At 49.9% G+C, this 15091-nt stretch overlaps 1 protein-coding gene across 1 annotated transcript; it reads right to left on the bottom strand.

Annotated features, from left to right (window-relative positions):
* Positions 1–2277: 2277 nt before the first annotated feature.
* PPP1R14A (protein phosphatase 1 regulatory inhibitor subunit 14A) lies at positions 2278–6536 on the bottom strand. Its single transcript, XM_055412261.2, has 4 exons — positions 6053–6536; positions 3913–3993; positions 3307–3339; positions 2278–2500 (listed from the first exon to the last, which is right to left on the bottom strand). The coding sequence occupies exons 1-4, from the start codon at positions 6251–6253 to the stop codon at positions 2372–2374; spliced, it is 444 nt and encodes a 147-aa protein (XP_055268236.1). The 5' UTR covers positions 6254–6536; the 3' UTR covers positions 2278–2371.
* Positions 6537–15091: the final 8555 nt, after the last annotated feature.

Here is a 15091-nt window from a genome sequence, read left to right as displayed (position 1 = left end):
GCCTTTGAATCCAGGCATTAACCCCAGAGTTCATGCTCCTACCCACCATGGTATGCTGCTTCCAGATCCATTTGTTGTAGCCATGTTCTCAAATTGTATTGCCCTTTATTTTTAAAAAAATTTTTGGCTGCACCACACAGCATGTGGGACCTAGTTCTCCGATCAGGAATCAAACCCACGGTCCCTGCATTAGAAGCATGGAGTCTTAACAACTGGAACGCCAAGGAATTCCCTGCATTGTCCTTTGGATAGGCTATTTCAGAGAGCTGTTAGCAGTCACTTATACCTTAGTATGAATTAGTACACCTCTTCTTGCCCCTGAGGAACTGCCATTTATGCTAAAGCTATGGCTTATAAGGGCACCATAGTGAAGAAGTACTTGGGTTCTGGAGTCATAATGCCTAGGATTCAAATCCAGTGCCACTTCCCAGCTGAGTGACTTTGGGCAACTGACATCACTGTCTGGGCCTCAGTTTCCTCATCGGTGAAGTCCCCATTTCACCGATGAGGAAACTGAGAAGCCCAACACCTGGCCCACCCAAGACTTCACTTGGCGGCCAGGAGGAGGGATTCCTCCCACACACTAGGCATCCAGTTGCGTGGAGGGGAGGAGGCAGTGGAAGCCTGAGGTCTGTCTGCACAGGGACAAGGTCACCTGAAGGGCTGGACAGACCAGGTGCTCTTGGATATTCCTCTTCTCCAGGGTCAGCTTCTCTTCCTGCCTGCCTGGAACTCAGACCCATGGGATGGGTGCCTAATCTTGGCAGGGCTGCTGGGTGGCACTGAATGGGCATAGGGGTTGAGGTGCAAATTTTGGTTCATAGGGGTGAGATGGGAGAGGTGCTTTGCCCCTCCAGGATAGGGATGAGTCCAGACACAGCCTCAAGACAAGCGCTGGATCCAGAGAGGGCCAGAAGGTCACAAAGCAGCTCTGGCCCGACCCCAGTGCTAAACACAGCCACAGCCACACCCCCATCTCCTGATTGTACAGGGCTGGGACTGATGGCACAAACAGAACTATTGTTAAAATAATGAAATACTTCCACAGTCTTTGGTAAATAGGCGCTATTCACTTGATACCCTGGCCCTTCCCCTAAGACTCTTCAGGGCCTCCTTTCCCCAGCATGAGCATGCCCCAGCCCAATCAGCTTCCCTGTTTCAGTTCTGAAGGACTTGTCCATTCTGACTGATAGATGGGCCTGCCAATTATTTGGTATCTTCCCTGTCTCAGAAAGAAAGTGAAGTCGCTCAGTCCTGTCTGACTCTTTGCAACCCCCATGGACTGTAACTCACCAGGCTCCTCCATCCATGGAATTTTCCAGGCAAGAGTACTGGAGTGGGTTGCCATTTCCTTCTCCAGGGGATCTTCCTGGTCCAGGGATTGAACCTGGGTATCCCTTGTTGCAGGCAGATGCTTTAGTGTCTGAGCCACCAGGGAAGCCTCCTCAGCCCTAATGTTAATCCCATCACCCACCAGTTCAGAGTCCTCAAATATAGGTACCCATTTCATGCAAACTCCTACACATCCTTCAAAGCCCTGCCTAAGTGTCACTTTCTTCGGGAAGCACTCCTAGATTTCTTCACCACCCCAAAAGCAAACTGCTCCTCCCACTCTCTAGGCTCCCAAGTATCTTGAACCATTCAGCACACTTTGCTCTAATCTCCTGCCTGCAGGCTCTCCTTCCCCACCACCTTGACGCCAGGGGCCATTTTCTGCTCATCTCTGCGGCCTCAATACCAACGGCAGTGCTAAGCATCTAATGGTGGGTGGTGGTTTAGTCGCCAAGTCGTGTAGCCTGCCAGGCTCCTCTGTCCATGGAATTTCCTAGGCAAGAATACTGGTGTGGCTTGCCATTTCTTTCTCCAGGGGATCTTCCCAACCCAGGGATAAAAGCATCCAATGACTGTGCAATAAAATCTCTGGAGAGGAAGAATGGTTTGTTCCGGGTGCGCTGTGGTCACAGCCGGCACATTCGGTCCTGGGCCTCTGCTGTGGTGGCCCACAGGTGGTCCTCCCCACAGCAGCCCCCTTCCACCGCTGCCCACACACGGAGGCCCTGCTGGCTGGGGCTAGGCCAAGGCTGGGGGAGGTGAGGACAGGATGTGAGCCCCAGGGGTGGAAGGTCAGCAGGGCCTGTTCTCATGCTCTCTGGCTGGGGAGCTGTTCTCCATCTGTCCGGGCCAGCTGCGGGGGCCGGGGAGCGGCAGAGAGGGCGGCGGGGGAGGCGCTCAGGGAAGCCCACAGTAACCGGGGAGAGGAAAGACAGGCACGCGGTGTTATTGTTACGGAACCATTAAATACAACTTATAAACAAGCCAGGGCGGCGTTGGGCGGCGGGGAGACGGGGCAGGTCACGGAGGCCAGAGAGAGTCAGGGCGGCGCGGTCCGGGCTCGGTCCTGGCGGGGGCTCAGGCTGCCATCGCCGGAGGGGCTGGGCTGACGGAGGCCCGGCTGCTTGTGGAGGCCTCGCAGCTTCGCCAGCAGCTCCTGGACGAAGTCCTGAGGACAGGGCGAGGGTGCTGAGAACACAGGGAGGGGTGGGGGCACCCCCTGGCCAGCCCAGCCCTCTGACCCGGGACCCCCTTCTTCCGGCTCTCCAGTCAGTGAGAGGGAACGGAGGTGGAGGTAAGAAGGGGTAGAGGCTCCAGATGGAGACGAACAGGCCGGAGGGAGAGGGAGCCACCAGAGCCACGGAGAGAGACAGAAACGAGAGAGATGCAGAGAAGAGGTGGGGAGAGAAGCAAGGGGACCAGGAAAGAACAGAGCCACGGGGCGGCACAGGGCTATTTCTCAGGCCAAGAGATTACCAGGAGGAGGGTCCCCAGGGGCCAGAGGCCTGAGCCGGCTGCAGAGCAGACAGACACACAGTGACGTTTGTCCCTCAGGCAGCCCAGAGCTGCTCAGAGAAACACGAATAGTTTTCCCTTTTAAAGCCGGGAAGGAAGTGGGAGGGGTTGGGCCACTCAGGGCCTGGAAGGCTGGGGGGCCCCTGAGAGGTGGGGAAGGGAGCCCCAGGGTTCTGCAGGCAGGGACGGGAGAGAGGCAGGGACAGGAGACAGATGGGGGAGCGTCCCAGCAGGGGGAGATAATGGAGCCCCGGCGGCAGATGGGGAGAGGGGGTGACAGGAGTCAGGAAGATGAAAGACACCACTGAGATGAGAAAAGGGCCCTGGGAGAGGCAGGGCCCCAGGGCTCCCTCTGCGGGTCCTCGCCCTGCCAGTCTCCTCCCTCCTCCCCGGAGACCACCCCCACCCCCACGGGTGCAGGGGACAGAGCACGGCCTAGATGGGGGACAGAAAACTCACCTCTGTGGGGTTCGTGCACGACTTTAGGAGTCCCTAAACACCCCCCCAACAGAAAAAAAAATAGTAAATGACCAACACCTTCACCCCTCCAACCCAACAAAGCCCCAAGGCAGCAAGACAAATGGACGTCCAGGTGGACTTCCCACGTGGCTTCAAGGGAAGAAATAGATCTGAGCGTCTTAGACAGCAACTAGGGGCTAGGGATGAGTCCAGACACTCAGCCCTACAACCAGCACAGAGGGCCAGAAGGTCACAAAGCATTTCCTCCCTCTAGAGCATAGAGGCGGGAAGAGCAGGGGCACTGCGTGCACACTGCTGGGCTCTGACTTTCAGCTCTTCTCCTGTTGAGCTGTGTGACCCCCGGCAAGTGATTAGATGTCTCTGGGAGTCATTTTCCTCGAGTTGAAAATGGAGATAATAGTCGCATAGTAGTGCACTGGAGATAAGAGTCCCTTTGGAGGGTTTTATGAAGATTAAATAAGTTACTAAGCTTAAAGCCACTGAAACAGTGCCTGACACTGAGGGAGTGCTCAATAAAGCCGTTAATCATTGATATTTAGGGAGATGCAGGGGAGGGGGCTAGGTGTGGCTTTCCCTTGCACCTACCTGGATTTTCCGGCTTCTCTCCTCTTCACTCTCTAATTCCAACAATTCATCGATGTTGACCTCATCGGGCATGTCTGCCTCCTGAGCGGAGAAGGAGGGGCAGTCAGGGTCCCTTCCCCTCCCTCCCCTGTCTTTGTCCCAGGCTCCGGGGGAGCCCCAGCCTCCCCAGGACCCAGCTGGCGGGTTCTGGAGCAATAATGTGGTAGTCAGGGACAGCACCGCCAAGGCGGGACATCTGGGTGTGGTGGTGGGGGCGGGGGGAGGGGATGACAGATGGGTTGACAGAGGCCCCAGAGCCTGTACCAGCTCGGATCCTGGCCCCTGGGTCCTGGGAGTCTCAGGCCTGGCACTGCGCTTCCGCCTTGGCCCCGGTTCCCACAGTGGGAAGCAGGCCTGGTCGAGTCTTGGAATGTCAGATTCTGGGATTCTGGAGAGGGGCTGGCTCTGTCCTTTCAAGGAAAAGTTTAAGCACTAGGTGGAGGGGAGGGAAGCTGGCAGGCTACAGCCTGCTAGGGATGGCCCCTAGCCCCAGGGGATGGGGGTGGGGGGTTGGGGTCACCCTCTGGGGCCCTAGCACAACCCTCAAGTCCCCAAGGGGGGTGGGTGGGATAAGTCACGAGCCCAATTTCGAGCGGCCAAGAGGGGACCCTTGGGTGGCCTCTCAGGGCAAAGGGCCAGACGCAGGCTGGCTCGGTACCCCTGTCGGGGACAGATCCCAGCTGTCTGAGCAAAGAGATCCCAGAGGATACAGTCTCTCCTCCCCCAGCAAAGTCCAGCTGACTCCACTGTGGGCTTCAGGCCTGGGCAGTCAGGGGATGGTGTGTGGCGTGGAGTGTCTGTAAGTGTGTAAACTGCCTATGTGAGTCTCTGTGTTTGAGACCAGGGCTGATGGGAGAGTGCAGAGATGTGTCGTGTGTGTGTGATGTTCTCTGTGGCTCGTCAGGGGTCTGTGGTCCTAAGGGTGGGCGGCGGGTGACTCCGACTTAGCTGTGTTTGTCTCACTGCGGCATAGGTCGATCAGTAAGTGACCACAGCTTGTGTCCCTGAGAGTCTGGCTAGCTGATGCCACCTACCACTAGCCACTATCCATCAGTGTGAGCCCACCCGTGTCTGAGGACAGAGGGGCCTTGGGTCACTGCAAGGGGTTGTGGCGTCTCCCACCTTCGAGCTGTGCTGAGGACAATCTCTCATCCTCTGTGTGTGTACCTGTGACCACGTTCTGCAGCACGTGTGTGTTGTACAAATGTGACTATAGACAGTGAAATGTCTGTCTGATTGTAGCCCATGAGACAGCAGTGGAGGCTTAGCATATGCCGTGTGTGTTCACGGGCAGATGCAGTTTCTGCCTTTGTGTGGCCGGAGGAGCCCATGGCTTACGCGGTTTACTGTCTGGGTGTAGTTATAATTTCTGTTATTTTATGTCTGTGCGTGGCTGCAGCATCTATCATTGCGCTTGCAAAGTGATTATCGTTTTTTGCTTTTAGGAGATAATGGATGGTCGTTACTTGAATCACTAGGTGTCAGAGGTAGCTGTTGAAGCTTGCACCGTCTGCACCGTCTGCAAGTTCCTACAGCTTTGCTGTGTATCTGTGAACAGCCGTGACTAGGGTCCTTTTGTGTGGGTATAGTCGTGTTGTGTCTGCATATGGCCGTGGCCTGTGTTGGGGTGACTGGGAGAGCCTGTGGCAGTCGCACAGGTTGATCTTTAAGTGCCCCCCTCTTGTGTCCCAGGGAGGCTGTGTGGAGTTGTTGCTTCTGTCACTGTGTCTGCGAGTGGCCGTCACTGAGGCTGTCTGTGAATGCCAATGCTTCCTTTGCTGTATGCTGTGGTTGTATCTCCCCCAGACACCATGTCTATGTTTGGTTTTAAGACATCCCCCTTGCCCCCACCCTTTCTCCAGATAAGGTCACTCCAGCTCCCATATGCTGAAGCCGGGAGTTTGGGCCCAAGTGTGTGTCTGTGTGCACAAGCAGAGTGTCATGGAAGGTAGACGGCGGGGTCCGGGAGTCCAGGAGGCTGCGTTCCCCCGCGCAAAGGAGGCTACACCAGGGTGCATCAGCGAGAAAAAACAACAAGAGGCCCCCTTCCCCCCGACCGCTGGGGTCTCCCCGTCCGTGCCCCCACCCCTCTCCGCCTCACCCTGCCGCGGTACAGCTCCTCCAAGCGCCCGTCTATCCACTTCTCCACGTCCAGCCGCCGCTGCAGCTCCCGCCGGTCATACTTGACAGTGACGCGCGCGTGCCGCTTCTGCAGCCCCCCGGGGCTGCCCCCCGGCCCCCGGGCCCGCGATGGAGCCTGCAGCTTGCTCAGCACCCGCTTGCCCAGCCGCTGAGCTGCCATCGTGGTCCTGGTCCTGGCCCCGGCCCCGGCGCCGCGCTGTGCGCTTTCGCCCGGCGCCCAGGGGGCCTCTTACGGGCCGGGGCGGGGCCGGCCGGGGGCGGGGGCTCGGACTCGCAGGGGGGCCGGCCCCGCCCCGACCGCCCCGGGCCTCAGTTTCCCCGCCTGCAGCGCGAGGACTGGCCGCTGCGCTCTCGGGAAGCCCGCGGCTGTTCCTGGTTCAGGTATGGGCGGGGTCCGGCAGCCCCAGGCCCGGCGGAGTGGTTGGGACTCCCGGGACCTGGATCCCCGGGGCGGGGCGGGGCGGGTACTGGGATGGGCTCTCGGGGACCCGGCCTGTCTTCGCCCCCTGGTGGTTGCCAGGGACAGTGCGGGAACCCCTGTGCTACCTACTCTGTTTGCAAAGGAAGGCCAAGCCACAGTACTCACTGTAGGCCTTTGACCCCTCTTTCCTTTATTGACTCATCCATGGATCCATTTGTTCATATTCACTTTATTCAACAAATATTCTTTTGACATCATGTCAACTGAGCTGTTAGCCACACCCCTCCCCCGCCTTTCTTTCTCCCCCTCATATCAGTCTCCTTATGCCAGATAGCATCCAGCGGTTCTCAGTCTCCCCGGTGATCACCAGGTTCCCCCTCCTCAACTTCCCTGGGCACCGAGGACAGAGCGGTGAACAAAACAGACAAGCCTAATCCTCGTGGAGTCAACATTCCATGAGGTGGAGAAAAGTAGTGACATAATAAGCAAGTACAGTATATTACACAGTTTGTTCCATCTGAGCCACCAGGGAAGTCCTATGGAGAAATATGAAGCAGAAAAAGAAATGGAGGAGGGTGGAGTTTGCACAAGGGTGACCAGAGAAATTTCTTACCTCACAAGTTTTCCTACCTTAATTGAAAGCAGCAAGAATACACTTCAAAACTTAAATTTGGCAGGACTTCCCTGGTGGTCCAGTGGTTGAGAATCTGCCTGCCAATGAAAGGAACCCGGGTTTGATTCTTGGTCCAGGAAGATTCCACATGCCATGGGGCAACTAAGCCTGTGTGCGGCAACTGCTAAAACCCGCAATGCCCTTAGAGGCTGTGCTCTGAAAGAGAAGCCACCGCAATGAGAAGCCCGCGCACCGCAGCGAGAGAGTAGCCCCCACTCGCGGCAACTAGAGAAAAGCCCATGAGCAGCAACAAAGACCCAGTGCAGCCATAAATAAATAAAGAACTTTTTAAAAACCTTAAATTTGGCCATGTCCTTCCCCTGCTTAAGATTATCCATTCCTAGAAAATGGTTTCTTAAATATGACACCAAAAGCAAAGCAACAAAAGAAAAAAATAAATAAATTGGACACCATCAAAATTTAAAACTTGTTTTAAAGAACTTCAAGAAAGTGAAGAGACAACCCACAGAACGAGAGAAAAAGTTTCAAATTATATATTTGATAAGGTACTTGTATCTAAAATAAAGAAGTCATGTAACTCAATTATAAGATGACCCATTTTAAAAATAGACAAAGGACATAAACAGACATTTCTAGAAAAAAGATATACAAGAGTCTATACCTGAAAAGATGATCAACATCATTAATCAGGAAAACGTAAATCAAAACAACAATGAAATACCACTTCACACTCAGTAGGATGGCTATCATTTTTTTCATGGAAAATATCAAGTGCTGGGAAGAATGTGGAGGAATCAGAGCCCTGATACATTGATGGTGGGAATGTGTATGGTTCAGCCACTTTGGAAAACAGTCTGGCAGTTTCTTTTTCTATTTTTTTTAAAGATTTATTAAAAAAATTTCAAAAAGAGATTTATTTACGGCTACACTGGGTCTTCGTTGCAGCACACTGGCTTTCTCTAGCTGAAGTGACTGGGGGCTACTCTTGCTGAGGAATGGGGGCTCTAGGCGTGTAGGCTTCAGTAGTGGCTTGCAGGCTTAGTTGCTCAGAGGCATGTAGGATCTTCCCGGACCAAGGATCAAACCCGTGTCCCCTGCATTGGCAGGTGGATTCTTACCTGCTGGACCATCAGGGAACCCCCTGGTAGTTCCTTAAAAAGTTAAACTTAGAGTTATCATATGATCCAGTAATTCTATTCTTAGTATACCAGAGAGTTGAGAACAAAAATTTGTTCATGAATGTTCATAGAAAACAACAGGTGGGAAAAAACCCAGCCTATCAACTGATGAATGGATAAATAAAATTTGGTATATCCATATGATGGACTCTTATTTGGTAATAAAAAGAAATTAAGTACTTATACATGAACCTTGAAAACATGCTAAGGCAGAGAAGTGAAGTGAAAGTCACTCAGTCGTGTCCAACTCTTTGTGACCCCATGGACTATACAGTCCATGGAATTCTCCAGGCCAGAATACTGGAATGGGTAGCCTTTCCTTTCTCCAGGGGATTCTTCCCAATTGAGGGATCAAACCCAGTTCTGTCTCCTGCATTGCACGCGGATTCTTTACCAGCTCAGACATGAGGGAAACCCAAGGCAGAGAAACCAGATACAAAAGGCCACATGTTATATGATTCTATTTACATGAAATGTTCAGGATAGGTAAATTCATAGAGACAGAAAATAGATTTATGGTTGCCTGTGGCTGAGAGGACTGGAGGAAGGGGAGTGACTGCTAAAGAGTAAGGGGCTTCTTTTGAGGACGATGAAATTTTCTAAAATTGAACGTGATGATAGTTGCACAACTCTGTGAATATACTAAAACCCATTGAATTGCACACATTAAAAGGGTACATTGTATGCTATGTGAGTTGTAGCTCAATAAAGCTGAGATAACCAAACAAAACTGTCCATAGCTCCCCATTGTTGTGGGACAATCAAAGCTCTGCCACTGTCTCACCCCAGCACCTTTGCACTAGCTGTTCCTCTATCATGAAAGCTCTTCCCTAGAATGATGTCAACAGGGATACTCCTTCATCTCCCTCAAATGTTACCTGTGCAGCGATCTTCTTTGACAATCCTATTTCATACTGCAACTCCCATGCCCCATACCTGGCTGTATGTTTTATCCATAATGCTCACTGCCTTTTAACCTTGTATAGAATTTACTCATTTTATTTACTGTCTTTTTCCCAGCTAGTGGTGTACCAAAGGGAGGGAAACAGGAATGGTCCAACTGGGGCACAGGAAAAAAGGGGATGCACAGTCTGTAGAGAGATTTTTAAGGTTTATTTAAGATTGATTAATATATATTGGGCTATGCTGGGCTTTTCTCTAGTTCAGCAAGCAGGGGCTACTCTCCAGTTGTGGTGCACAAGCTTCTGATTGCAGTGGTTTCTCTTGTTGCTCTGCAACACTGGCTCAGTAGTTGCAGTGCATGGGCTTAGTTGTCCCACAGCATGTGAGAATTTCCTGGACCAGGGATTGAACCCATGTCCCCTGCGCTGGCAGGCAAATTCTTTACCACGAGCCAACCCTGTAGAGAATTTTAAAATAATAATACAACTGATCAAAAGTTGAAGATGTGGCATGTTTATGATGGAATGTTACTCAGCCATGAAAAAGAATAAAATAATGCCATTTGTAGCAACATGGATGGACCTAGAGATTGTCATAATGAGTGAATTAAGTCAGACAGAGAAGCAGAAATACCATGTGACATCCCCTATTTGTGAAATCTAAAAAGAAATGATACAAATGAACCTATAAAACAGAAAGACTCACAGATTTAGAGAATGAACTTATGGTTGTGGGTTAGGCGTGGGGAAGGGATAGTTAGGGACTTTAGGAAGGTCATGTTCACACTGCTATATTTAAAATGGATAACTAACAAGGAGCATAGCACATGGAACTCTGCTCAGTGTTATGTGCCAGACTGGATGGGAGGGGATTTGTGGGGAAAATGGATTCATGTATATGTACAGCTGAGTTCCTTCGCTGTTCACCTGAAACTACCACAGCATTGTTAATCAGCTATAACGCAATACAAAATAAAAAGTTTAAAGTCTGGGGGAAAAAAGTTGGCCAACTTTATACTATGCCATGCACTGGCAAATTCTAAACAGTATCAGTGATAAAAGAATCATTCCACCCCCAGGAAAAAAATTGTTTGGAGGTCTACTGACTGAATAATTAATGCAATACTGTTGAATTTGTTTTTTAAAACTGTTGACTTTTAATAATATATTGGTAATTTTCAAATTAGATATTTTTATTACTCTTATCCTTTAGTAAATATTGTACGTGTTTTAGTTTTTTATTGCTCTGAATAAATTACCACAAATTCTGTGGCTTAAAACAACACCTGTTGGCTCAGTGGTAAAGAATCTGCCTGCCAGTGCATGAGACATGGTTCGATTCCTGGTCTGGGAAGAGCCCACGTGCCGCAGAGCAGCTAAGCCCATGCACAACTACTGAGCATGTGCACTAGCACCTGGGAGCCACAACTACTGAGCCCATATGCTGCAACTACTGAAGCCCACAGCCCTAGAGCCCATGCTCTTCAAAAAGGGAGGCCACTACAATGAGAAGCCCGTGCCCTACAAGCAGAGCATAGCCCCCAATTGCCTCAACTACAGAAAAGCCCATGCAGCAATGAAGACCCAGTGCAGCCAAAAATAAATAAACAAGCAAACAAACAAAAAACACTTGTTTATTATCTCATGGTTTCTGTGGATCCAGTCCAGTTATGGCTTATGTGGGCCTTCTCTCCAGGGCCTCATCAGGCAACAATCCAAGGGTCAGCCAGTGCTGCCATCTCATCAGAGACTCCACTGAGAAAAGATGCGTTACCATCTATTTGAGGCTGTGGGAATGCGGTCTTCATTTTCTAGCTGGCTATCAGTGGGAATGGCTCTCGACTCCCAGAGGCCACCAATAATCCCTAACCATGCGGGTCTTCTCCATCAATCCTCTCACAATGTGGCGACTTCTTTCTTTCAGAGCCAGCCATGGACAGTCTCTCAGTCCACAGAAACAGTCTTACATAATGTAACATAAACCTCCTTTGCCATATTCTATTGGTTAGAAGCAAGTCCCAGGTCCTGCTCACAACTAAGTGGAGGGGGTTATAGGGGGCTGTGTGCCACAGTAGTCTAAAGGAAAGTTAATATGGAGAGCTCTCATGTATACTGTTGACCTCTGACATATATAGACTGAGCTATGTGTGCTCATTTTGAAAATAAGTTCATAACAATTTGCAATCATTTGGCCTTGTATCAGGCACAGTTTGAGTCTCCAATTTCTGTGATTCCATATAGTCTTGCATTTAAATACATTCAATGGCAACCCACTCCAGTATTCTTGCCTGGAAAATCCCATGGGTGGAGGAGCCTGGTAGGCTGTAGTCCATGGGGTCGCGAAGAGTCGGATACGACTGAGCGACTTCACTTTCACTTTTCACTTTCATGCACTGGAGAAGGAAATGGCAGCCCACTCCAGTGTTCTTGCCTGGAGAATCCCAGAGATGGCGGAGCCTGGTGGGCTACCATCTATGGGGTCGCACAGAGTTGGACACGACTGAAGTGACTTAGCAGCAGCAGCAGCAGAAATTTAAAGGATAGCACAATGATTGTAAAGATGGAGAAACTACTGTCATTCTACATGTTCTTTTGGAGATTTTGTGTTTAAAAATTCAAAAGAGTGAATCAGGGTATGAACTGTAAGACATAATATTTTTAATTGATAAGTACAAACTTTCATTCATACATTAAATATTTTACTGAATTTGAGTAATATCTTTAAAATGGAAATTTATTAAATTTTGATTATTAATTTTAAAATTAAAGAACAAATAAAATAATGATACTTACATGATTATTATTGAAAATAATTTTTGGTAGCGTGGAGGAGGTATAAAAAATTATCCACCCCAGGGGCTGTTACAGAACTGAATGTAGATTCATTAGCCTGCCACACAGCAAACCCAATTTACTGACACTGGGTTGTGGTAAAGAAAAGTGCAGCATTTATTTGCAGGACAGCAAGCAAGGAGAGTACATCATGAGGAACGCTGGGCTGGAAGAAGCACAAGCTGGAATCAAGATTGCCGGAAGAAGTATCAATAACCTCAGATATGCAGATGACACCACCCTTATGGCAGAAAGTGAAGAGGAACTCAAAGGCCTCTTGATGAAAGTGAAAGAGGAGAGTGAAAAGGTTGGCTTGAAGCTCAACATTCAGAAAATGAAGATCATGGCATCTGGTCCCATCACTTCATGGGAAATAGATGGGGAAACAGTGGAAACAGTGTCAGACTTTATTTTTTTGGGCTCCCAAATCACTGCAGATGCTGATTGCGGCCAGGAAATTAAAAGACACTTACTCCTTGGAAGGAAAGTTATGACCAACCTAGATAGCATATTAAAAAGCAGAGACATTACTTTGCCAACCAAGGTCCGTCTAGTCAAGGCTATGGTTTTTCCAGTGGTCATGTATGGATGTGAGAGTTGGACTGTGAAGAAAGCTGATCGCCGAAGAATTGATGCTTTTGAACTGTGGTGCTGGAGAAGACTCTTGAGAGTCCCTTGGACTGCAAGGAGATCCAACCAGTCCATTCTAAGGGAGATCAATCCTGGGTGTTCATTGGAGGGACTGATGCTAAAGCTGAAACTGCAATACTTTGGCCACCTCATGCGACGAGTTGACTCACTGGAAAAGAGTCTGATGCTGGGCAGGATTGGGGGTGGGAGGAGACGGGGACGACAGAGAATGAGATGGCTGGATGGCATCACCGACTCTGTGGACATGAGTTTGAGTGAACTCCGGGAGTTGGTGATGGACAGGGAGGCCTGGCGTGCTGTGATTCATGGGGTCGCAAAGAGTCGGACACGACTGAGCGACTAAACTGAACTGAACTGAAGCAAGGAGAGGCTTCCCAGGTGGCTCAGTGGTAAGGAATCTGCCTGCCAATGCAGAAGACACGGGTTCAATCCCTGGGTCAGGAAGATCCCCTGGAGAAGCAATGGCAACCCACTCCAGTATTCCTGCCTGGAAAATCCCACGGACAGAGGAGGCTGGAGGGCTACAGTCCATGGGGTGGAAAAGAATCGGACGTGACTAAGCATGCATACATGCATGCAGGGAGAAGGGGCAGCTCAAAAGATGGATCTCGCTGAAGGCTTTCAGGGAGGGGGTTTTAAAGGTAACATTTGGGGTGAGGGTTGTAGTTCATAGACTTTCTTCTGATTGGTTGGTGGTGAGGTAACTGGGTGACGTTTCAGGAATCTTAATCATCAACCTTCTGGTTCCAACCAGTCTGGGGTCTACATGCCTGTGGTCAGCATTTAGTCACTGTCCTCCACCTGGGTGGGGGTCTTAGTTTCTGCAAACAAAACTTAAAGATATGCGTCAGATTGTTACATATATCCCTTGAGGAGGAACTGGGACTCTGTTTTATCACTGAACTGTTGTTTCTTGCCTGTTTCCTTTGTTTCCATTCCCTTACTTCCCTAATTAGTAACTTTTGAGTTGACTCTTTGGAACTCAAGGAAGGCCTCCGAGACCAAAGTTTTTTTCTACAAACAAGAAACAGGGTCCTGCTCAGTTTCAATTCCCTTTTTCTTTGATACTCTTCAATCCTGAAGGGCACAGGGGCAGGACAAGAAAACGAATAAAGTTTTGGATAAAGAGGTTAATCATAAACTCAGCAGGGGAACTCAGGATAGGGGGCTCAGTCTCAGTGTCAGATATGCTAGTTACATCACTGTTCTCAATAGTAGAAAGTGAGTTCCAACAGGTCAGACATTTTGCTTTGTTCACTGTTGTCTTCTCCAGCATTTACAACAGTACCTGGCTCACAGTGGGTGCTCAAAGAAAGTACAAATGAATGAACAGGCTTGTGTCTCCTCTCCAGCCTCACCTCCCACCACAGTCCTCTCTGTCCTCCAGCATAAACCTGGGTTTAGTGGGATGTGGTGGGGATACTGGGTTCAAGTGCTTAAGAGATCTTGGGCCTCACATTCAGACTCTTGGCCTTGAGTCCCAGGGCCTCACTGCAAGATTAAAGAAGATGGCGGGCATAAAACTTTAATTGTTTAAGGTAAACACAACTTAGTTAACCCAGTTAAGACTCTTCAGATACTATTATGTCAGGAGGGAAGCCAAGTAGTGGGTGTGGCCCTGGTTTTTATAACACACTGACATCTTTCTTGCTTCAGGACTTTTGCATTTGTAGTTTGCTTAGAATGTATGTCCATCAGCTCTTCGTATCCTCCAGGGTTCATATCTAAATCACCTCCTCCACTATTATTTTCCATCCTAGCCCCCAGTTCATTCCCTTCATAGCACTGTTACAGGATTTTAATAATATATTTATTTTAATTATTCATCAGCTGTCCTCTACTCCTATGCTTGCCCTATTCCATCCTCCTTTCGAGATCCAGCTCACACATGCCTCTTTCAGGAAGCCTCCCATGGCCCCTAAGCTGGTCAGTTGCCTCCTTTGGGTTTCCCTCTTTTCAGGTCTGATTACTCTGCCTGTGCTTCCTCAACACTCCCCTGGCACCTATCTGTCTCTGGTTAATTATCTGTCTTCATCTCAGTACTGGAAACGCGAAAGCAGAGTCTGGGGCTCTTGTTCACTCATGGGTCTATAATCTCTGAGAGCCCTCTCTGGTCTTCAGACTGAACGGGGAACCTGTCTGGGCTCCCAGGTCTTCCATCATGCAGCCCCTGATCATTCAGCTTGTGTTTGCCCCGTCTCATCCATAATCACCTTGTCATGTGCTTCTGTCATCACTCCGCTGCACTGTTCCTGTCTGGTGATGCGGGGACTGGTCAACGCTGGGGAGGCACTCAGTGAACATTGGAATTTAGAAAGAAGAAATCCCTTGCCTTCATTGGAAGGCTGCAGCAAGCTGGGCAAAAAACCCACAGGTGTCC

This window comes from Moschus berezovskii, chromosome 22, assembly GCF_049115385.1.
Source record: "Moschus berezovskii isolate FMDL1 chromosome 22, NW_MosBer_1.0, whole genome shotgun sequence".
Taxonomy (NCBI): Eukaryota; Metazoa; Chordata; class Mammalia; order Artiodactyla; family Moschidae; genus Moschus; species Moschus berezovskii.
This window is presented reverse-complemented; position numbering and strand designations above follow the sequence as displayed.

Bases quoted from the DNA above. Each gene is read 5' to 3' on its own strand.
- PPP1R14A (XM_055412261.2), bottom strand. From the start codon at position 6,253: ATGGCAGCTCAGCGGCTGGGCAAGCGGGTGCTGAGCAAGCTGCAGGCT. The intron at 3,340-3,912 runs GTAGGTGCAAGG...GGGGGTGTTTAG, and splicing joins AGAGAAGCCGGAAAATCCAG to GGACTCCTAAAGTCGTGCAC. The intron at 2,501-3,306 runs GTGAGTTTTCTG...CCCTGTCCTCAG, and splicing joins CGTGCACGAACCCCACAGAG to GACTTCGTCCAGGAGCTGCT.